Below are 24,028 nucleotides of genomic sequence, written 5' to 3' on the forward strand. Positions count from 1 at the left end.
ATGGAATTCATAATGATTACAGGATTTTTGAATAAATCTGCAAAACTGTAGCCTTTCACTTGGTTTGGAAGGACCTAGTGATTTCTTTTTTCCCTTGGTTGCTGGATGAACAAATTACTTTCTCTTACTGAGCCTAACTTTTCCAAGAGGCAAGTGAAAAAACAGCAATGGTGTCACCTGTTCAAAGGAATCCGAAGCTTGTAATGCCTTCTCCCCTTTAAGTCATCAGGAGGGGGAGGGAAATGCCAGGTGCCAAATTAGAAGGGAAAGGAGGAGAGAGATAAAGGGAATCTCTTTTAAAATTGGATCTGATCAGGGGAACTTTTAAAAATTGTTTGAAAGGCCTTTAATTGATGTTAAAGTTCTATTTATTAGCCGCTTTGCTTTCAGCAAAGGGCACCACTTCATTAAAATGGCTGCATAAACATAATGAGGAAGGTGGGTGGGTGTACAATTCACAGCATCATCTTGCAAGTTCTTTCTGTGCCAACAATTTTATTTTTAAAAGATCTGGGAATAAAGTGGGAATGAGCAGTAAAGAAGAGTTGACATTGTACCAAATCCTCAAGTAATTTATCTAAAGAGCAGCACAAGGGATCTATATGCCTATGCAGGGCTTTTTTTCTTGGAAAGGAGATGGTGGAACTCACTGGGTACCATACATACGTATGCACGTATGTATGTACATGTGCTGTGGGTGGTGCGCGCTCGCAAGACCACATGATGATGTGACTTCCAGGAAATGATGTCATCACGCAGGCTGTGGCCACTAGGGGAGTGCTCCTGCACGTCACAGGGGCCCCGATTCAGGCCCAAATTGGCCTGGAATGTGCCACTGCTGCACGAGCACTCCCCTGCCCAGCAGTGGCCCAACCCTGGCCGTTTTGGGCCCAAATTGGGCTGAATCAGGCCTAAATTGGCCTGGAACGGACTGCTGCCATGTGGGGGAACCCTCCTCCGCCTGGCAGCAGTCCAGCCCGGGCCCAAAATGGTCAGGAACAGGCCCAAATCGGCCTGGAATGGGCCACTGCTGTGTCGGGGAATCCTCCGCTGCCTGGCAGCGGCCCAATCCTGGCTGTTTTGGGCCTAAATTTGGCCAAAATAGGCCTAAAAAGGTCTGAATCGGCCTGGATTGAGCCTAAATCGGCCTGGAACAGCCCACTGCTATGCGGGGGAACCCCCCGTGCATGGCAGCAGCCCGATCCTGGCCTTTTTGGGGCCCATTTTGGCCAAGATGGGCCCGAAATGGCCAAATACCCAACAGTCACGTGGGTATTTTTAAGAGGTGCTGGAACACAGTTCTGCTCCATTCCAGCTGAAAAAAAGCCTTGTGCTTATGGCATAAGGCCTGCTTCAAGTACCTGAGCTTTTCTTTTAACGAAAGTGGTAAGAGGCTACTGTGTAGCTTCCCTGCATGATCAGCCTTACTGTAAAGCTAGAACAGTATGCTCTGATATAGCTGTTATGGTATTTCATCTTTAAAAATATATATTAGATGCTGTACTGAACTCAGATGGATTATTTCAAAGGCATTTCTCTCATTCAGAACACTACTTTTTATGTTACAAATCCATCCTTGGATGGAATATTCTGATGCTTGAGAATTTCTCCAAGAATATGTAAGCAGCAAAAGTCAACTTGTAAGTATATATTACATGTTTATTATGGGGTGCTTTTTTACATTTTGGGAAGGTTCAGATGTATTTACAGTTTTTGTAAAATAGATTTATATTGATCTAATTTACAGTTCATAGAAACTGCAGACCCTTTAGAGTTGCGGTTACAAATTCTCTCACAAGAGACAGCTATAAAGACAATCACTTTATAAACAAGCAAGATCCAGCTTGCTACATGCAATTCTTTTCAGGTATTTGTATTTTTACAAAGTTTTTAGATTTTTTTTTTTTTTTACAAAATTTTTATTTAAACTCATATGGCTTCAAAATTGTAACCTGCACCCATTGCTAATAAATGTTTGACAATATTTGGTAAGAAGGCTAGATTAAAAGTGCTAACTTTTAACTTTGTAGAAATACATGATTAAAAAATGGAGAGTAAAATAGAATTTCAATAATGAAAGAGTTAAAACTGCTCAATTTTGAATGCAAAAGCAGATTACAATTAAGATTCCAGTAAGAGATTGTACCAGTTCAATGCCAATTATTAAAAAGCTCTAATAATAATCACTCAGCAGAAACTAACATTTTAGAATATAAAGATCCAATATGTACTGGAAATCTAGTTAAAATTTAAAAGAACAATTTTAAAAAGGAAAGGAATCCAATAAAATCATTTGACTGTAATTATACGTTCCATTGTTAATGAATCAGCAGAACGTATGTTATTGGTTGCAGCCTTCGTAGTGTGTGTCACCCAAATTTAAGTGGCTACAGCATTATATATCAAGCTGCCCAACCAATTCATTAGTGGTTGCATAAAGTATTTAATTATTGCTTTAAAATATACTTTTCATAGACAAATGGAATCTAGAGGTATAATCTAAGATTTTCAGCTGCTGGTTATATACAACATGTTTTCAGCATTGAATAAGGTCTTAATAGCATTGTACATAAACTCTAAAAATAGTAATTGACTTTAAAAAATATCCCAATGGATCATTTCAGTTGTTTAAAACCACTATTTGCTACTGTATTTAAAATGGGGCAAAGCAATCAAGAGATCAGTCCAAATGTTTAGTTAATCAATATTGTTGAAATTAACACAAACAGCAATTTTCACCAGCTTAAATCCTTAAAGAATGCTGCTACTCACAAGAAACATTTACATTCACATCACATTTCGGAAAGCACTTGAATCTTCAACACTCTAGTCAAATGCTACAACTGTTCTGTTATAAATTATTAGTTTAAAATAATTATTAAATGCACCTCCAGAATTTTACACATCTTTGGTGACAATGAAGTTAAAATTTTGATCAGAAAGATGTTTTTTGTGAATGTATCAAAATTAGGTCATTCCCTTTACAGTGGCTGCATAGTTTGTAATTAAGCCACAAGGAAGTCTTCTAATATTTTAAACATCAAAGTCTGTTCTATAGTTATTGTAAATTTCCCTTCATATCCCTGAATAGGGAATTATATAAAGTTGTATTTGCTACACAGAAAAAACATGTTTTCTGTACAGAAGATCTAGACACTGAAAAAAGAAGTAAGAGGCACATTAACAACATTTTGACAGGCACAGTTTAAAAAAGGCACAAATGTTACATATTCCATATAAAAATAAATTAATCTACAGCATTAATTGAAAAATTACAACTTCCATAAATTTAACTAATGGCAGAAGTAAATATATCTGCTGTCTGTGTTTAAAAACATTGCACTTTACATTTTTAAAACAATCTTTAATAAAACAATGTATACTTAATAATATATGGTATGTGTAAATCAAATTGTTTTGTATACATCTCTCTAAGACATGGCACATAAATATACATGAGTGAAACAAAATGACTTTGCCACTATGTTTATGGAATGGCAATAAGGAGAACTGAAAAAATATAGTTGAGTAATATTTATAGAAAGCTACAATAATGTGTAGTTTATGGTGTCAGAACAGCAACATACTCTAAACACCACGAAGATTGCTATTTTGGCTCTTATTCTACATTGATACTAAAGTTTTGAGTGTTCTTGTTTCTCAGTACTGCAGTAGATCTTTTATAGTGTTGGAGTTTGCTTCAGTGCTATTATAAAATAAAGAATATTTTTTAAATGACTTATTTATAAAAAGTGCATTTTTGTTGTGTAATAAACTGCAAAAACTAGTCAACTTTTCCAAAAATCAACGTGTGTTACAATAGTGTTGGAAAGGAAGTAAGAATGAAGTATTCATTGAGAACTGCTTTTTCACAGGGTTCATCAGCAATCTGCCATATATCGTCCTGAAAGACACAAATGCTTTCCATTAATATGTCATCAGTAAAGTGACATTCTAACCCATAAATCAATTAGTACTACTTATAAATATTTCTTTTCTACTTAAATACAAGAATAATTAATAATATGTGCAAACACTTTAAACTTTTATCCCAAAATGTCAATTCAGTGCACATCTCCAATGGTTGATTCACAATATGTAATGCATGCTATGATGAACACAGTAAATTGCTAAGAGAAGATGTGTATCTAAACATGTGATTGACATACATCAGGGTGCTTTGTCCAAACTCTTCAAAGGTCATCTGTTGAAATCATCCCCAAAGTCCCACCTGTCCTCTAGCACTCTGAACCAATGCTTGGATTTTAAGCCTTACGCAAATCCAAGCGATTGCCAGCCAATCAGGGCCCTTGGAATTCCACTGGATGGGAGAGGGTGAGCCAGCCTCGGCTTTTGCCCTCAGAGAAATTGCCACCATGGATAAGGACATCAGTTTAGTTAAGCTTTTTATTTTGGAGTTTAATTAATTAGGATCTGAGGTCAGGTTAGGGATGGAGACTTGTTTTGAGGAAGTAAACAAGCATCCTGTGAAGTTCCCATCAAATCTAACTTTCTGTGTACTGGTTATATAACCAGTATCTCAGTGAGGTAAAGGAAGGACCTGGAAGCCTGAGTGTAAGCCTGTCAGCTGTGCTAAAAAGATAAAAGTTGAACTTTAAATGCTGGAGAAAAAGGAATCAAACTTTAAATGCTGGAGAAAAAGGAATCAAATCTCCCCTCAGTGTTTTTGTTTGGTTAATGAAAGCTCAGTTCAACATCTTAACTCATAGCGGGGAAAACGTATAACTTCCAAGGAGTGCAGTTGAGAGCCAGTTATACATTCCATACTGATTATTCTACACTAAACCTTTACTGTATTACATCTTATTTTCTGTAAATAAATGTTTGGTGTTCAGTTCCATCTGAGTCTTGTCTGTCAAATCAATATAGCTGAATGAAAAAGTTGCCTCACAAGTTCCAAAATTATTCGATTAAGGTCACAAATAAGAACGCTTTAAGGAACACAAAAAGTTTATGGCAGTTAAATAAAGCTTTTGTCTCCCCTTTTACTGACTGTGGGTGACTCAATACAGATTTTGGCATTTATGTAACAGACTAGCATCTTGAGTGTGCTGACTGAGGCAAACACTTGGTAAGACACATAATATGCATGTCTACCACTGGCCCCGCAATGATTGCATCTCAGAGATTAGTATAATCAATCATTATACAAAGAGTCTTCAGACACTTCAAAAACTAATACATATAATCCACCATTGTAACTTAACTTTGTGTTTCTTACCAGTGGCAAATCTCTTCTTTATTAAGGAAAGTCGATAGCCAGTGCCTACTAGTTCAACGTCTACTCCTGAAAGAGTGCTTCCTTCACTGATAAATTGCACTGCAAGTGTTGTGGGCTTACTGGGTCCATCTGAAAGGTCAAATTTGGCTCTGAGGGAGCCAGAGCCTATCCAGGATAAGAAAAAGAAGCATATAACACAGTAACTAATTTAATTGGAAACAATTTGGAGAAACTGATCATCTGGCAATATGGACTAAAGAAGCATATAGAGAAATACAAGGGTCTACATAATATTATTATTATTATTAAAATTACACACAACACAATCAATAATAAATAAAGATCATGTTATCATTGATTGGCCTTGCTGAGCTGATACAAGTTTCTGCCAGAGACCTAAGTATCAGCCAGTTATCGGTGCAATATGTGTGCTGTTCCAAGTAATGCTGGCCTTTGCAATTCTGTAGGTGTTATGTCAGAAAGCTGCAGTTTTCCCATTTAAGTTGCAAATTTTTTTGAAATAGTTCCCAGTGCTCCGATAACAATGGGGATTACTGTTCCACTCTTCTTCCATAGTTGGGTGGTTTCTATTTCCAGATCTCTATATTTAATCATTTTTTCTTGTTCTTTTTCTTCAACTTCAGCATCCCCCAGAATTGCTATGTCTTATTATCCACACTTTTCAATTTTCCACAGCTATTATGTCTGGTGTATTGTGTTCAAGGTGTCAATCCTTGAACACAATATCGACACCTTGAACACAATACACCAGACATAACAGTTGTGGAAAATCAAAAAGTTTGGATAATAGACATTGCAATTCCAGGGGATGCCAGAGTTGAATATGTAACAACCATGGATAAAATCACATTTAAAACCATAAATAAAAACATACATATTGATGAACATCTCTTGATAGCAGACCCACATTACCCAGCCCTAACCAGCCATCCCATGGGGAAGGAGGAGGATAATCAACTGATGACAAAGACTGGGCGGAAGGGCACAGTGCCCCCCGCCCCCAACAACAGGAGACTGGCAGGAAGAACTTGTTCAAGCCCCAACCTCAACCATATGCCTGGTGAAACATCTCTGTCTTACAGGTCTGATGAAAAGATGAGAAATATGTCTGGGCCAGAGTCTCAGCAGACAGAAAGTTTCACCAGCCAGCGTGTGGCTGGCTGCCGCCTGGGGGCAGGATCAAAAAGGCCCTGGTTCCAGTTGAGGCTAGGCAAGCCTCTCTGGGCCCAGGGACCAGCGGAAGCTGTTTATTGGCAGATCGGAGTACTCTCCAGGGCACATATGGTGAGAGGCGGTCCTGCAGATATATTGGTCCCAGTCCACTAAGGGCTTTATAGGTTAAGACCAGAACCTTAAATCTGATCTGGAACTCCACAGGGAGCCAAGTGCAGCTGACGCAGAACAGGTGTTGTATGTGCCCTGTACAGAATATCCGTGAGACCACACGAAACTGCATTCTGGACCTGCTGTAATTTCCGGACCAGACCCAAGAGTAGCCCAACATAGAGCGAATTACAGTAGTCCAATCTGGAGATGACTGTTGCTTGGATCACTGTCGTTAGGTAGTGGGTCGAGAGGTAGGGGGCAAGCTGCCTAACCTGCTGCAGGTGGGAAAAAACAGACTTGGCAACTGCTGTGACCTGGGCCTCCATAGATAAGAAGGCAACCAGAATCACCCCGACTCCTAACTGTTGAAACAGGAACAAGTGACGCCCCATCGACAGTTGGGAGCCTGATCCCCAAGCCCAACAGCCCATGACCCAAGTGCAGGACTTCTGTCTTCCTGGGATTAAGTTTTAGTTGACTCTGTTTCAACCATTCAGTCATGGCTTCCAGAGCTCCAGCCAAGGCATCTGGGACAGAGTTGGGTCGGCCATCCATCAGCAGATACAACGGTGTCATCCGCCGCCGGCGCCAGGGTTTCTGGCGCCCACGGCCACCCTCCTGCGTGCGCCCCCGGACTGTGTGATGATGTCATCACGTGATGGCATCATCACGCAGCAAAGCCAGGGCATTGGCTGGCGGGTGGCTGGGGCGGCATGAGGAGGCTGCCCACGCTCCACCCTGGCCGCCTGCTGTGCCTGGCCTGTGGCTGCTGCGCCCGGCCAGGGGTGTGTGGCGGTGGCGTGTGGATGGCCGCCGCCACTGGCGCAGGCTAGGTATGACAGCTCCGTGGTGCGCACCTCTGCCCTGGCACTCCCTCTGGCGCCATGGCACTCGCCTCACTACCTCAATGGTGACGCCGGCCCTGGTGTCATCAGCGTACTGGTAACATCCCAGTCCAAAACTCTGCACCAACTGGGCAAGGGGGTGCATGTAAATGTTAAATCACATCAGGGAGAGTATCGCCCCCTGTGGGACACCACACACCAACAGGTGACAAGATGACAACTTTTCGCCCAGAGAATGGACCACTGGATACTCATCGTGAAGGGTCCTTCTCCTCTGAGTAAAGGAGGACATTTTGAAGGGTGATTCCCACTCTCTATGCAAGGAGGCAGGAATAAATCTTTCTACTTCCTGTCTTCCTGGTGGGAGTCACCCTTCTAAGTTCTGGCGACTCCCCAAGCAGTTACAACTTCATGAACTATGAAACACAACACTTTAGTAGTAATAAGAAAAAGATAAGAAATAGCAAGTCAATAAAAAACAATAGGACAGGAAGTGATTCTGTTGAACAGAAGGGCAAAGAATAGTGATGATGTCGGCAGGGCAAGATGTCCTCCTTTTCTTACAGGAGAAGGTCCCTTCACAGTGAGTATCCAATGGTCTTTTCTCCCTCTGAGGCGGAGGACATCTTGTCCCTCCCAAAGTAGTGTCTTTTAATTTCTGGGTGGGTCATCACCTTCTGTTTGTAGAATATGTTGCAGTACTTTTCTGCCTAATGGTGCATCAGCTGAGTTGTAAGCCTTCAGCTTGTAGTGTCTTACAAATGTGGATATGGAAGACCAGGTGGCCGTCTTGCAGACCTTTTCAGCTGTGGAGTGTCTTGTGAATGCTGCATTAGTTGCAGCGCTTCAAATTGAATGGGCTGTCATCCCAGTTGGTATGTTTAATTTCTGGGCTTTGTACGCCTCTATAATGCAAGCTTTGAGGATACTTCTGATGGCTGATTTAGACATCCTCATTCCTTTATTTGGTGTGGAGATGGATATAAATAAGGAAGTTTTTCTGATATGCTCTGTTCTGCATATGAATGTGTTTAGTGCTCACCTCACATCTAAATCATTACATCCTTTCCTTAGGATGAGAGGGATTCGGACAGAAAGACGGTAGGTTTCCTGAGATCTGTGGAAGAGTGAGTTCACTTTTGGCTTGAAAGTAGGATCTGCCCTCAAAACCACTTTGTCCTTATGGAACACACATAACTCAGGACTTATAGTGCAGATGTGACTGCACTAAGAAATAGGTTTTTCATCCTCAGCCACTTAAGGGAAATTTCCTCGATTAGTTTGAAGGAGGGCTGGTTAGGGCGGACAGTACGGTGTGCAATTTCAAAGTTGGAAATCTGCGTGGTGAATCCTTTAGAGCTGCGCCCTTGAGGAAGTGATGTATGTTGGGGTGGCTGGATAAGTTTAGTCCCTGAAAATGTGGCAGCACCACTGCCAGAACTGCAACTTGTCATCTTAGAATCGAGGATTTGAGTCCGTTTGCATGTTCGTCCTGTGGAAAGGAATGGATCTGATCTTGGGTTTCAAGATATTGATGTCTTTTCTTCCTCACCACCTGGTGAAGGCCTTGCATGATGTATTGTATATTCTGTTGGTGGACTGTCTCCTGGAGGCTAGTTATGTATCTGTCACTTCTTCAGAGCAGTCTAGTCTTAGGAAGTAGTTCCACTCAATCACCAAGTGGTTAAATGTAGCCACTCCGATGTTGATGCCAAAATGGGCCTTAATGGAGCATTTCCAGAGATATTGAAAGGGCTAGTGGTGGGCGTGCTGCCAGTTGCTGCAGAGCAGAGAACCACAGTTGAGGCCAATAGGGTGCAACCATTATGATTTTTGTTTTTTGTTCTTTGACTTTCCTGATTAATTTTGGAAAAACTGGTATAGGAGGATAGGTGAACAGGAGATTGTTTGGCTATCGGGACATCAACTCATCAGTTGCTTTGGCCTTGGGATGGTAGTATCTGGTGAAGTACCTGTCTACTTGGTGGTTGGCTGATGACGCAAACAGATCAGCCTGGGGAAGACTGAGGTGAGACATAATGATTTGGAACAGATCTTTCTTCAGAGACATTCCCCTTCCTGGATGGTCTGTCTGCTGAACCAATCTGCCTGAGTATTCATTGATCCCTTGATGTATTCTGCATTGATACATGCTAGGTTCTTCTCTGCCCATGCTAGGATCCTGGATGCCTTCTTGAGTAGGGCTGTAGATCTAGATCCCCCTTGCTTGTTGAAGTATGTTTTGGCTGACATGTCTGTTCTGATCAGGATGTGACGTGTTATTTGTGGGCTGAAGTGTAGTAGGGCCAGAAGGATTGCCCATAATTCCAGAAGGTTGATGGGGAGGTTTGTCTCTCTGTTGAACCATCAACCCTGTACTGGTGAACTTTCCAATATTGTTCCCCATCAGACAGGCTAGCGTCCATGAAGATCTGCTTCAGTGTCAGGCTGCAGTACCATACAAGGCTAGATTTTATATTTGTTGGAGTGATCCTGTGTGTAGTAGACCTTGCTGGATAGTGTCGATTAGTAGTCCCATCTGTTTTGCAAGGGTCATCAAGGAAAAGAACCTGGCTTTGATGACTGTTTGCGGCATCTCCTTTATTCTCTTTGTTCTTGTTTCCATTAGGAAGATGGAACTGCACGTTGAGTCTACCGAGACTCCCAGATGTTCCAGTTTTGACTGGGATGTAATGAGCTTTTCTGAAAATTGATTAGGAAACCATAGGCCTGTAGGCAACAGACGGTTGTTACTGTATCTTGTTGCGTTTTGGTCTTGAGCTTCACCTGATCAACAAGACATTCAGGTAAGCTGACCTGTACTTCCATCTCTACAGTTAAGGAGAAAGAATCTGCCCACCGAGGCAAATTTGCCTCTTGTGTGTGTGTCTTTTGTTCAAATGTGCTCACACAGAGGGCTCCTAAAAATCCCTTAACACCTCCATAGAATCACTTCAACACACAATTCTCAAACAGAAGTAACAAACCAATTCGTGGCAACAAACCAGCCAAAGCATAACTATGAACCATTTCCGATTTGGGGGGGGGGGGCGGCGCCTCCCCACAAAAGTCCCCAAGGGCAAAGTTTAACACTCCTAAATAGGGATGTGCGCTTCAGTTTGGGATCTGGGTTTTTAACCCGGATCGGGCCTGATTTGGGATGTTTCGGCATTTCCAAATCATCCTCAGCATTGCCGAAGTGATTTGGGAATGCTGAAGCAAAGCTTATGAAAGCACTTCAGAACACTTTGATAAGCTTTGGGTAGCATGGCAGCACTTTCCCCCCTTGCCACTCTTTAAGGAACGGCAAGAGAAAAAAGTGCTGCTGGAGTTTGCGCCTTTTTTTGGCCGATGGGAGGGGAGATGAGGTGGTCCAAATGAGAGACAGGAGGGAGGGGATCAGGTAAGTGAAGGGGGCTGTGAGAGAGTCGCCAATTCCTGCAGCAACAGCTCTTCTTCCCCGGGGATTCTCTGGGAGGAGTGTTTTTTTTTTAATGCTGCAAGGGGAAACTAGGTGGGCTTTCTAGGTGGCTGGGGGTAGCACTTTGCAAGCAAAACACACCAAATTTGCAGAGAACCTACTCCTACCTGTCCTCTCAAAACTCCCCAAGTTTCAAGGAGACTGGACTTTGGGGGGGCCATGTTACAGCCCCCCAAAGAAGGTGCCTCTATCCATCTCCAATCTCCATTATTCCCTATATTCTTAAGGCTAGTTGTTTACAAAATAATTGCTATTTGATTACAGAATAAAAGATTAAAAAACCTAAAGCCTTCTTTAGTTCTGTAAACGGTCCACTGTGAGAACTCTGCTTCCTGTCACTTAATTTTTAATCTGAGTCTTTAGTGAGGTACCTTGTCAAAAGCCTTTTAGAAGTCCAAGGATACAGTATCTACTGGATCGCCTTTATCCACATACTTGTTGACCTTCTCAAAGAACTCTAAAAGGTGGATGAGGCAAAATTTCCCTTCACAGAAGCCATACTGATTTTCCCTATTCAAGACAGAAGTATTAACCTTCTGAGGAAAAATCAGTATGAGTTCTGTGAAGGGAAATTTTGCCTCATCCACCTTTTAGAGTGGATTTCCCTTCACAGAAGCCATACTGATTTTCCCTATTCAAGACAGAAGTATTAACCTTCTGAGGAAAAATCAGTATGAGTTCTGTGAAGGGAAATTTTGCCTCATCCACTTTTTAGAGTTCTTCAATAACAGTTTCTATTGATTCACCTGAGACAGATTTCCTGGATCAACCCAGGACTCAGTTTTAAAAACTGAGTAATATATGCTATTGTCCAGTCCTCTGGTATGGAGGCTGATTTTAAAGGCAAGTTACATATACTGGTTAGTAGCTCAACAATTTCATATGCATATGCTGTCTGGACCTGGAGACGTGCTCCTTTTCAATTTGACTAGCAGTTCTAGAACTTCATCTCTTGTAACCTCAATTTGTCTTAGTTCTTCAGGCAGCTGTCTCAAAACAGTATTTCAGTGTGGGTGCATGCCCCACTTTTTCCACAGTAAAAACAGATGCAAAGAATTAATTTAGTTTCTCTGTTTGCGCAAGTTTTCAAGGTATCCAGCATGCAAGTTTTCAAGATATCCAGAACTCTTTATTAGGTTGAATGTTGAAAAAAAATGTTTCCTTGTGTTAAAAATTCCTTTCAAGTTGAAGTCTAGAGTTGAAGGAGATGTTGTTGTTAGAATTTCTTTCTCTATTGAGTTTTATACTTGCAAGGAGTTTTGTTTTAGGGGTTTTTATTTATTTAACTTATATACCGCCTCTCCACCGTGTTCAGTGGATTACCATTCAACAGTGGTATGCTCCATTCTGCTAATGACCAGCTAAGTGCCCAGCAGGCTCTACAGGGGAAGGATGGGTGAAGTGCCCATCTTTTTTCTGCTAAGCCTGCTCAACTGGATATGACCAACAGTTGCAGGAGTCTGTTCTACCTCATCAGGAGAGAGCAAGAAGGCAGAGATTAAGGCAGAGATTGAAATTAAGACCAGAAATTAACAGATTTTTCTTTAACATGAAAACTATGTGACTCTTACCTCCATTTTCTGATTTTTCTGAAATACCAGACAATTTCCAAAAAGCTTTCATCTGTTCTGCATTCCTGCAAGAAAAAGCTTGGTTACTAAATTTCCTTGTGTTAACTGCAGATCAAAAGAAACAGTGCTATGGTAAATCTCCTGAGGTTCTTCAAGTAGAAAGATTCTACAGTTACTAGAAAGCTGAATAAAAGATACTTGGGGGGACAAATTGGTTTTCAATAGAAAAGAAGCTGTTAAGGATGTTAAAAACAGAATAGACAAGGAGGTGAATTTGGCTGTTCATTATAAATTCACAAATGTGTAAAGACACAGGCCAAAATCTAATACAGAACATACAACAATCAAACACTACTATTAAGACAGAAAATCTCCACAGGAATTTTTAAAGCTCAAGAAGCTGTCAGACCACCAATCCATCCATATTTTAGATAGGCAACTGGAGACTTTGGGATGCATTCTGGTTCCCACGGCTTCCTAACTTGCCTCTAGCATGGCCTTCCAATCCCAAGAACTACTTCAATTATTGTGCACCTCAGCAGCTTTCTTCCACACGAAGTGAGACACCTACAAAAGGAGTCTAACCATTTGGCCATCATTATGAACAGAGGATCTGTGAGACTTCTTCCTTTCCTCATATCTTTTTGTTCATAGGGATATGCAACTAATACTGCAGTCCCTATGCAGAGTTCCCAACCCTAGGTTTCCATCCCTTCTTATGTGATTGAAGTAATTTTGTGTTTAAACATGGACTGCTACCTTTAGCTTGATACTGTATCAATGGCCAAATATACTGCTGGCCCATCAGACCAGGGATATAGAACTTTGATTGATTCTTTGTGTATTTTAATACTGACTGCACACTATATCTTTTTTAAAAATTGACTCTCAAAAGATGCAAGAGATGCTTGAAGAATAAGGAAATGATACATTCCCTTACCAGAAACTTTGCAGTCTCAATGTCTTGAAAAATCAATTGGTTTAAAGCTTATTTACATCTTCAAAAATGTATTGACAGGGCTTGCATCAGGAACTGGCATGGCTTGGCAGCAGCTGAGTCAGCTGAAGATGCTGGGCTAATCTAGTGCCTGACAGCAGTAGAGGAAGTGTAGCACAATGGAACTGCATGCTGTGCTGACTTCTCTAGATACCCTACCTGTCAGAAAATGGGAGTGCCACTCTGTAGCCTGACAGGGGCTTCTTGAGCAATCTTCCGCTTCATCAAAGATGCAGCATTATAGGAAAAGACTCCCAAGTTCTTTCACATTTTTAAAAGATCTACTAGCATCACTATAGCTAAAAGTAGTGTAGAAGAGTTGCACTCTGCTCTCTTCACTGTAGCCAAGATTGGGGAGGTGGTGGGGGGAAAGGATCCATAGACAACCTGTCCCCAAGGGCTCATATAAATTTGCATGTGACCCTAGATAACACAGAAGAAATACCAAGACTAACAAAGTATCAGAACTAAAACATTTTATGTTTTTAAAAGAGTATTGCTAAAGACTACTGCTTTTTGTAAACATTGTTAAACGATATGCTAGCACACTAGGATGAATTTCAGGCAATAAAAGTAAATATATAATAACTTACCATTTTGCTGGTGGAAGCGACTGCATGTTTGTTACACCTCCATCAACTGGTACCATAACCTGTATATTAGACAGAAGACTTGGCACTGCCATAGATGCTGGGTTGTATTTGTAATCAACTCTGACATCAGTAGTGCTGGCATTGCACTTCCAATATGTGGCAAGATTTAGAGGTGTAGATTGGATGCCATTTGAAGATACCTTTAAAAATAATCAAATAGTGACTTAAGAGCTACTCTGGAAACACTGTGGGACTTCTGCAGGTCAGGGCCAAACTTCCATGAATGGTTCTCCTAAAATTTCCTTTAATATCAAAAGTGGGAACATGGGGTGGGGATCAAATCATGCACCCACCGCCAGATCTTTTTAAGGAAAAGTGACAGGAATACAGTTTCCCCCACACTGTAGCTGTGAACTAAATATCTCAAGCCCTGCAGCTGTTTTTAAATGTGAAAAATGATCTATCTAATGTGCATACCCCTCCAGAATGCTTCCCCAGAAACATTATTTTATCTCTGAAAAGCTCATCTGTACTTGAGTAAAATTTGCAAAATAAAAACAATTCCGCATCTTTTTCATTACAGTCCTCAACAAGAATAATTTAGTAATTGTATTATCACCCAGTATGCTTCATGTTAAAACAAAGATTTGAACCAGAATCTTTCAGGTCCTAGTCTGATGCTGTAGCTCTTATACCACATTGACTTCCTTTTGCTTCTCTTTTTGTAGAACTGATGCTATTACCAGGACTTTTTTTGAGCCAGAACGCCCCAGGATGGGGTTCTGGCAGCTCTTAAAAATACCGACACGACTAGTGGGTATTTTTAAGGGGTATTTTTAAAAAGGCCTGTTTCAGCCATTTTGGTCTCAAATCGGGACCAAAATGGCCAGGATTGGGCCTGAAATAGGCCAGCATCAGGCTGCTGCCAGGCAGGGGAGGGTTCCGAAACATTCTGAAGTGCTTTGGTAAGTTTTGCTTCGGCGTTCCTGAATTGCTTCAGCAATGCTGAGGCTGATTTGGAAATGCCAAAACATCACAAATTGGGCCAGATCCAGGTTAAAAACCCAGATCCCAAACCTGAAGTGCACATCCCTATTTAGGAGTGTTAACTTTGCCCTCGGGGACTTTTGCAGGGAGGGCAGAATAAAAGTGTGAGATAAATAAATAAATAAACCAATCAATTTCTTTTCATAAGGACATGTTCCAATGCCCTAGCTAGTGGTGTCTGCAATCCTACTGATTTATGCTGGGCAGCATTGGTTAAGGGCTGAGGAGGGATGCGGAGCAGCAGCTAGCCAGGCCATTCACCCACGTCCCTCCCTTGGAGAATGAGTAGCTTTCATAATTTGAGCAAGGTTGCTCGGTTTCACACAACTTTTGGTAAGGAAATGTACACGGCTATTAAATCTCCACTATTTCTAAAAATTCCAGCACAGCTTTCTCTAGGAGTGCTCACAGTGGACCTGAAGGAAAACAGATTCAAATTAGTATGGACACCATGCAACAGGAATCATTCCTAGAAACTGTTTCCCCTCCAAATTCAAAACTTAATCTATATATATATAAAAACAAGTGTCCTGACTGACTCATCAATGCCCAGCCCAAACCCCTAGAGCTAGAAACATGAAATTTGGTGAGAATATGATGCAAACACCCACTAAGAAGGGATTTTAAGAAATTCGCCCCCTAAAGGGGGTAAAATGTGTTTTCCCAAAGGGATACAGCTTCCCTGTGTGGCTGGCAGGCTGCTGCCTGCTGGTATCCCCACCCACTGCCAGCTTGGCTACTCTTCCCTGATTGGGCCAGTCTTTCAAGGACATTTGCATATGTGGGCTGATTGGAGCTCCCAACATTCCACACCTCATCCTCCCCCTAGAGACAGTTGGAACACAGAGGCCATTTGCGTATGTGGCCTGATTGGTCCTCACCCCCCACATTCTAAACAGTCTGCAGTTGCTGTTGGAAGTCATTGAATGTGTCCTGAGGTCCTGAGGTCAAATGCACCTCTCAGTCTTCTTCTCAAAGTTCACTAGGGTTGCCAATCTCCCTGTGGGGCTTTCCTGTGTGGCTGGCAGGCTCCAAAATGGCCAGGATCGGGCCCAAAACGGCTGGATCAGGCTGCAGCAGGGCCTGATCCAAGCTGTTTAGGGCCAGAACTGGGCCTCTGTTGAGCAGATGAAAACTCTCCTGCCTGGCATCGGCCTGATCCTGGGCATTTTGAGCCCCTTTGGGCCCAATTCAGGCCTGAAATGGCCAGGATCAGGCCTGAAACAGCCAGGATTGGGCCACTGCCTGGGGTGTGTATTTCTGTCCCTTGCGGCGGCAGCAGCCCATACCAGGCTGTTGCGCACCTGATCTGGGCCACTGATCCATAGATCATAGACCCAGATACGGCCACTGCTGAGTGCGGGAGTGCTCCCCTGCGATGCAGCAGCCATTCCGGGCTGATTCATGCCCGATTTAGCCCAAATTGGGCCCCTCTTGGAGCACAGGCACGCTCCCGAGGCGGCCACTGGATCTGCTTCAGTGTCAGGCTGCAGTACCATACAAGGCTAGATTTTATATTTGTTGGAGTGATCCTGTGTGTAGTAGACCTTGCTGGATAGTGTCGATTAGTAGTCCCATCTGTTTTGCAAGGGTCATCAAGGAAAAGAACCTGGCTTTGATGACTGTTTGCGGCATCTCCTTTATTCTCTTTGTTCTTGTTTCCATTAGGAAGATGGAATTGCACGTTGAGTCTACCGAGACTCCCAGATGTTCCAGTTTTGACTGGGATGTAATGAGCTTTTCTGAAAATTGATTAGGAAACCATAGGCCTGTAGGCAACAGACGGTTGTTACTGTATCTTGTTGCGTTTTGGTCTTGAGCTTCACCTGATCAACAAGACATTCAGGTAAGCTGACCTGTACTTCCATCTCTACAGTTAAGGAGAAAGAATCTGCCCACCGAGGCAAATTTGCCTCTTGTGTGTGTGTCTTTTGTTCAAATGTGCTCACACAGAGGGCTCCTAAAAATCCCTTAACACCTCCATAGGCCTGGAAGCACGTGTCTGCTGTGTGCGCACGCATGTAGTGAGAGGTGTGGCACCTCCTCTTGGGAGTCCCAGGTGTGAGTTCCCCCACCTCTTTCCCCAGAAAAGAAGCCCTGAGTATTACAAACCAAACTTCAAGAATGATTCCTGAGTTAATCAGAAAAAAGGAACCGTCAATAGATGAACTAGAAAACCGACGGTTCAGAGGATGCTCTAGATTGTCCGAGAAAAAAATTGTTAAAAACATACATAAGTAAAGCTGAGTAGACATCCTCTGTGCAAAATCCCACGATGAAGAGACAACAGGTGCAGAGGAAAAAGAATTTTTAATAATTGTACAACCTCTATACATTTCACTCGCAGCTTCGTCAGGGGGACTCTTTCAGATTTAGCAAAGTGACTCTGCTAAAGTGTATATACAGGAATAAAAGAATCTCGAAGATTCCCCTGATGAAACTGCATGCTAAATGTGTAGGGGTTATACAATTAAACATGTCGCATTTATCTGTAATTGTTGGTCATCAAACGTCTTCTGTGCAGGCACACATTGGGATTGTGAATGCACAGGCCAGCAACGGATACATTTCTTTAGCTCTTAAAAGTCTGTAGGGGGGCGTTCCACCTCCACTGCACATGTGCAGGGGCTTTCCTGCTGAAAACACAGGTAGTGAGGCAGGGCATCCCTATTTCTCAGAGTTTTCCTGAGCTGCCAGAGGCAAGAAACAATAAAAGTAAACACACTCACAATGGGGCAGGAGGGAGGGAATGTGTGCGTGCACAGAAGACACTTGACGAACAACCGTTAAAGGTAAGTGCTATCCTGGTTTTGCCGTAGTTCTTCTGTGCAGTTCCACACTGGAAGTATAGCGAGCTACTCCCCAATAGAGGTGGGTGTGAGTGGATCAGCCAAACAAGGAATGAAGGACAGCTGTTCCCACTGCTGACTCTCTTCTGGCATTTGTGTTGACGGAGTAGTGCTTTACAAAGGTGTCAGCTGAAGACCTCGTGGCAGCCTGACATCTGGCTAAAGTTTGGGAGGTCACTGGAAAATCCTTATGATGTCCAAAATAACAGACAAAAAGGGATCTGAATTTACGAATACCCTTTGTTCTGTCTAAGTAATACAATAAAGCCCTTTTCATATCTAACTTGTGTAAGATACATTTTGCTTCAGAAGTAGCATTGGGAAAAATACAGGTAATATAACTTTTGTTGAAACTCAAATTTTGACTCCACCTTGGGGAAGACAACTTTCTCTGGAAAGAACTGAGTAAATGGAGGGTCAACCTGAAGGGCTGCGAGCTCTCCCACCTGCCTGGCCAAAATTATAGCAACCAGAAACACTTTCCAAGATAATGGGAAAAGAGGGCAAGCATGCATGGGTTCAAAAAGTGGTAACGTAACATTAGTTGAGGCCCTGACTTGACCTGGATAGCCCAGGTGAGCCTGATCTCATCAGATCTCAGAACCTAAGCAGGGTTGGCCTTGGTTAGCAATTAGATGGGAGACCTCCAATGAAGACCAGGGTTGCAGAAGCAGGCAATGGCAAACCACCTCTGATAGTCTCTTGCCATGAAAACTCCAGCTGTGGGTCACCATAAATCAGTTATGACTTGAGGGCACCACACACACAACATTAGTTGAGAGAGAACCAGAGGGAAACTCCATTGTGGAACGGGAGATGTTCTTAGAGGAAAGGTATTAAAGATACCCTTGAGAAAATGTTTAGTAATGTGGTGGGAGAAAACTGTCTTGTCATCAACCTTCTCATGAAAAGTTAAAATGGCAGCTAAGTGCATTTTAATGGAGGACACAGATAAGCCCCGTTTTTGAAGTTACCACAAGTATAAAAAAAAATTGCCAAAGGGCAGGAGAAGAGTGACAACCTTTTGGGTTCTAAGCATGCCATGAAGGGAGGTAGAGAAGATTCTTAAAGATAAAGCTGTCTCTCTGGGAACCAAGATCAATATAATCCAAACTATGGTACTCTCCATTACTATGTATGGATGTGAAAGTTGGACAGTGAAGAAAGGCTGACAGGAAGAAAATTGATTCATTTGAAATGTGGTGCTGGAGGAGAGTTTTGTGGATACCACAGACAGCCAAATACACAAATAAGTGGGACTAGATCAAATCAAGCCTGAATCCTTCCTAGAAGCTAAAATGACAAAACGATGGCTATCATACAGTGGTCATATCATGAGAAGACAAGATTCTCTGGAAAAGTCAACAATGCTAGGAAAAGTAGAAGGCAGCAGGAAAAGAGGAAGACCTAAAATGAGATGGCTTGACTCAATAAAGGAAGCCATGTCCTCCAGTTTGCAGGATCTGAGCAAGTTTGTTAATGATAGGATGTTTTGGAGGTCTTTCCTTCATAGGGTTGCCATAGGTTGGAGGCGACTTGATGGTACATAATACACACTCACACATACCATGAAAAGCTGATATGTGACCATAAGAGGTGCATGTGGATGACTTGTGGCAGATTGAGCCAGGGATGGCGAGTGGCTACATTTACTCTGGGTAGCAGATGCTGACCATTCTTGATGCTTAGGCTGGTTCGGAGGTGGAACATTCCTGACGAGCTAAATCCGGTGAGTGACATTTCCTGCACTCAGGAAAGTGGTCAGGCAGGGGATCACTCACTGTCGAATGGGAATCTGATGGGAGACTAGTCAGAACCCATGGCTGACACTTCTTGTTCGGATGTGAAGATCTGGCCCTCAGATCCGGAGGTGATGGTTCAAATTGGGCTGGTGGCTCTATCACGGCAGATGACTTTGCTGCTAGTGTATCTGAACAGAAAAAAACTTTCTCCTATAACGCTGCTTTGAGCCAAGCAGCACTGTCACTTCTGGCTTTTGGCGTGAACCTCTAGCAATGTCTGCATCCTGATACACTGTGCATTTCACCAGATACTCTGCAAACATTTTTTTAAAAGTGACTTTTGAAACATGATGAGATTACACAGGAGTGAAGAAATTGTGGTAAGTGAGGAGTAGAGCTAAGAAGAACCTCTCTCAACGGCAGCAAAAGAAAAACAGAGAAATAGGGGTGCTCCGCCTCACTATCTGCATTTTCGGCAGTAAAACCTCTGGGTATGTGCATTGGAGGCGGAGGACCCCCTTACAGACTTTGAGGGGAGCTAATGAAATTTTCTGTGGCTGGCCTGCACATGTGCAGTCCCAATGTGGAACTGGACAGAAGAACAATGACAAATTAGATTCCTTTTCCTCTGCACTGTCTCTTCATCTTTGTTTTGTCTTGGTGTGGCCACCTTTTTCTTCATCAAAATCCCATGAGCCAAAAAAATTTAATTGTTTACCAAACAATCAACTGGGTTTCTATGCTTTTCCTTTTGGAACAAAGAACGCTAAATTATGTGATTTGCAAGCAAATGACTGCTCATGCTTGGCACTTAAACACCTTGCTTTCCAGTTGGTAAAGCTATCTAGCTTCCACTATGTGCCTGGTATTGGACAACATCCTCAGTAAAAAAGGCTTAATTCACAATGTGTAAGAAATTAACCATACTGCTGCAAAATGTCCATGCAATCCATATGTTACTACGAAATAATTATCTTTAGATGAGTTTGGATATTATATATTAGTTTGGATGCAAGCCAACCTGAACGACAACAAAAGGGATCTTTACCAGTCTGCCACTTCTCAAGTGTCTTGCTCTCCTCTGAAAACTTGCTCATTAAAGTTGGGTAGCCATCAGAAATTCTATTTCTGTTCTATTCTTAGTGGTTAGGGTTTAAGTCATTATGATTAATTCCTAGTTTCAAAATATCAGCAGCAGCCTACACTGCACATTTTTTGTTCAGTATTGTCTGTTTCATCCTCATTTTTACCATTATCTCACCAAAAATAAACCAACAGTTTCAGCCAAGAGGACAGCTAAGATCAGAAGTATATAGATCTTAAATAGAAATACTACAAAAATACCAGAACATTTCTACAAATGCCACAAAGAAAATATTTTAATACATTAATCAAGAAATGCCACAAAGGAAATGTTTTAATATATTAATCAAGAAAAGAGAGTCAATGGTGATACAGATCTGCAAAAAAAGTAAAGATTATTGATGATACTTCTTTTCTAACAGAAAATACATTTAAAGATACTAAAAACTCTCTTTAGCTACTACAACCAAAACATAAAAATAAAGATACCTGATACTTTAGAACATCTACATTATAATAAGAAGCAGAGGGATTCTGTTCCGATAATTTCTTGAGGTAGACTGTGACAGCGTGCATGTTCATCCAAAAATCCTTTGTATTGGAATCACTTTGTGATGCATCACTGTGTGCAAATCAAGATTGAAAACACAGGCTTTAGCTTCTTTTACATATTGCAGATGTTTACAAAACTAGAAACAGTACAAATCTGTGTGATAACTTTAGCTGCTTCTGTGGGTTGGATCCAAAGATGTGCTTCTGCATGAAGATAGTGCCTTCTCTCAGAAAAAACTAAATCCAAAGAACTTGTGCACATGAATGCATGAGCACTACTACAGAATTTATTTCTTACAGCATTGTGTTTGAGAGCTGGCGTAACACAGTGGCTAAGAATCAAACTAGAAAAAGGAAGTATGTGGTTGAATCTCAACACTGCTGTGAACTCACTCGGTGTCCCACCTTTCTCTGTCCCAATCTCCTTACATGCAAACATGGTAATACGACTGACCTTTCTTACAGGCTTGTTGTAAAGGTTACAAATAACACAAAACATTTAAAAAACTTAAGTTACAAACAGCTACATTGGCAAATGCTCTCAAGTCTGACAATACTAATATATATTAGCACTGAAAATAAAATGTTCTGCTGCAATACATTATGTATCAGAGTTTGTACTCGAATGGCATTTTATACCTTGACTACTGTACCATGTTACTGGAAGCTATCTTGGGGACTAAGGGAAAGTATCCCAACTCCCAAGATAAATCTAATTTACTTTTAAATAAATACTGCAAAAATAAAATTTTTGCACAGGCCTCTAGAGTACAATGTGTTTCGTTTTAAACTCCGAGGGCAAACGCATATCGCTCAATGATAGAGGCACTTGGCACAGAAACTTTAATAATTCACATTAGTACCTATTAGACATCAGCATTTGTCAAATACAATTATTTATTCAAAATATTTATATCTTCCTTTATCTCCAGATTTAGGTAACAGTCTGTCTCAAGCATATTTTAAGCTACTGCTCATGCTAGGGGTGATGCCTCCTTCCTATCATAAGCCATAAAGAGGCTTATAATAGCTCGTTTTATTTATATGGAGGAAAATGCATTCTCCATCATTATTTCAAATATCGTGACAAAATGTTTACATGTTATCCCCCATGCTGTGTGATCTCTATGAAAAGTCCCTTAGGAGAAATCATCAGTACTTCTGAAACTGGATGCCATCAGTATGCTGATGACATCCAGCTCTCTCTCAAAATCTCCAGGCGATACACTAGAAGACCTGTGCTGCCTGACTGCCATGGTTAAATAGCTGAGGGAAAAATTGAAACTGAAACCTAACAAGACTGAGGTGATGTTGGTTGGGAAGGCAGAGATTTTGAAGGAAACTGCGTTCCTTCGCTTTTAATGAGGTTCAGCTGACCCTTCTTGACTCAGGCAAAAGACTAGGGGTTACTCTGGAGCCAGTATTACCTCTGGAGAAGCAAATTAATGCAGCTGCAAAAAGGTCTTCTTCCAACTTGGTCTAGCCGAGAAGATAACCTTCTTGACTTGGGCACCTGGATGTATGCCATAGTAATATCGAGACTGGATGTCTGTAATGCACTCTATATAGGTCTCCCCTCAAAATTATCTCTGAAACTCGAATTAGTGCAGAATACCACATCTTGGTGATTATCAAGACTAGGCAGAACATGCATATTACACCTATTCTGCAGTCACTCTATAGGATGCCCATTAGTACAATTCAAGGTTCTGGCTATCACATACAAAGCCCTTCACAACCTTGAACTCTTTTATCTGAAGGACTGTCTCTCCTATGCCCTGCCACAATAACTTCACTCATCGGAACACTCATTTGCTACCCTGCAAATGGGCAAGACCAACAACATGCATTTTCTGTAGTGGACCCCACCCTATGGAATGGCCTGCCAGAGGAGATCAGTAAGACTCCCACATTGTTGGCTTTCCACAGACTATGTAAAATAGAACTGTTCAGGAGGGCAATTTTATACAAGAAATAGGGCTGTATTATAACAGAACAATTTAAGAAGATACTTCAATTGAGGGAATGGGATTGTGGACTACACTACTAATTTGTATTATTTGTTGCTGTATGTTTTAATCTTGCTCTCACTGTATTATATTTCTACTTAATACCATTCCTTGCATTGTTTAACATGCCATGATTAATACTTATGCCTTATGTCAAATTTCTGCAATCTCAGTCTTATACTGCTGATCATACTGATTGCAGTGATTTACATTAAGTAATGAGTCTTAGTGATAAAGGCAGAATATCAATAATAAATACTAAATATTTTCTAGTGCAACTCCAGTGGAAACATGAAACTTTCATACATAAGAAGAGAACTGAATTAACAGCACTGAAAAACAAAACAAAAAATACAGAGTGCGGTTTAATAAAGCATATTCAGTGTGAACAGGGCTACAGAGAGAGTTTTTATATAAGATCCTTTTGTAACAAAACACATGAACATATTAGATTGTTTGCTATTATATAAAAAAATACAAAACCTGTATACAAGTTGTGCATTTGGAAGAATCTGCTCTAGTTTGCTTGTATTTTTTACCCTGAAGCAGAGCACAGCTGGAGAAGGATTGCTGGTGAAGACTTTAATAATTCCACTTGGGAATGACACTGTCATATCACCAGTGATCTTCACAATACACCTAAAGATAGATATGAAAACATTTCTTTTAT

The 24,028-nt window shown here is 41.4% G+C and overlaps 1 protein-coding gene across 1 annotated transcript in view; it reads right to left on the reverse strand.

Moving 5' to 3' along the window:
* Positions 1–1,644: 1,644 nt before the first annotated feature.
* Positions 1,645–24,028, reverse strand: part of FCHO2 (FCH and mu domain containing endocytic adaptor 2) — a 150,449-nt gene continuing 128,065 nt past the window's right edge. The window contains exons 21-26 of the mRNA XM_054987402.1: positions 23,842–23,997; positions 21,287–21,419; positions 14,077–14,276; positions 12,487–12,551; positions 5,243–5,407; positions 1,645–3,904 (exon numbers count right to left, since the gene is read on the reverse strand). Of these exons, the coding sequence (XP_054843377.1) occupies positions 3,882–3,904; positions 5,243–5,407; positions 12,487–12,551; positions 14,077–14,276; positions 21,287–21,419; positions 23,842–23,997 (742 nt within the window). The 3' untranslated portion in view covers positions 1,645–3,881. The remainder of the gene's footprint in view (positions 3,905–5,242; positions 5,408–12,486; positions 12,552–14,076; positions 14,277–21,286; positions 21,420–23,841; positions 23,998–24,028) is intronic.

This window comes from Eublepharis macularius, chromosome 8 (genome assembly GCF_028583425.1).
Source record: "Eublepharis macularius isolate TG4126 chromosome 8, MPM_Emac_v1.0, whole genome shotgun sequence".
NCBI lineage: Eukaryota > Metazoa > Chordata > Lepidosauria > Squamata > Eublepharidae > Eublepharis > Eublepharis macularius.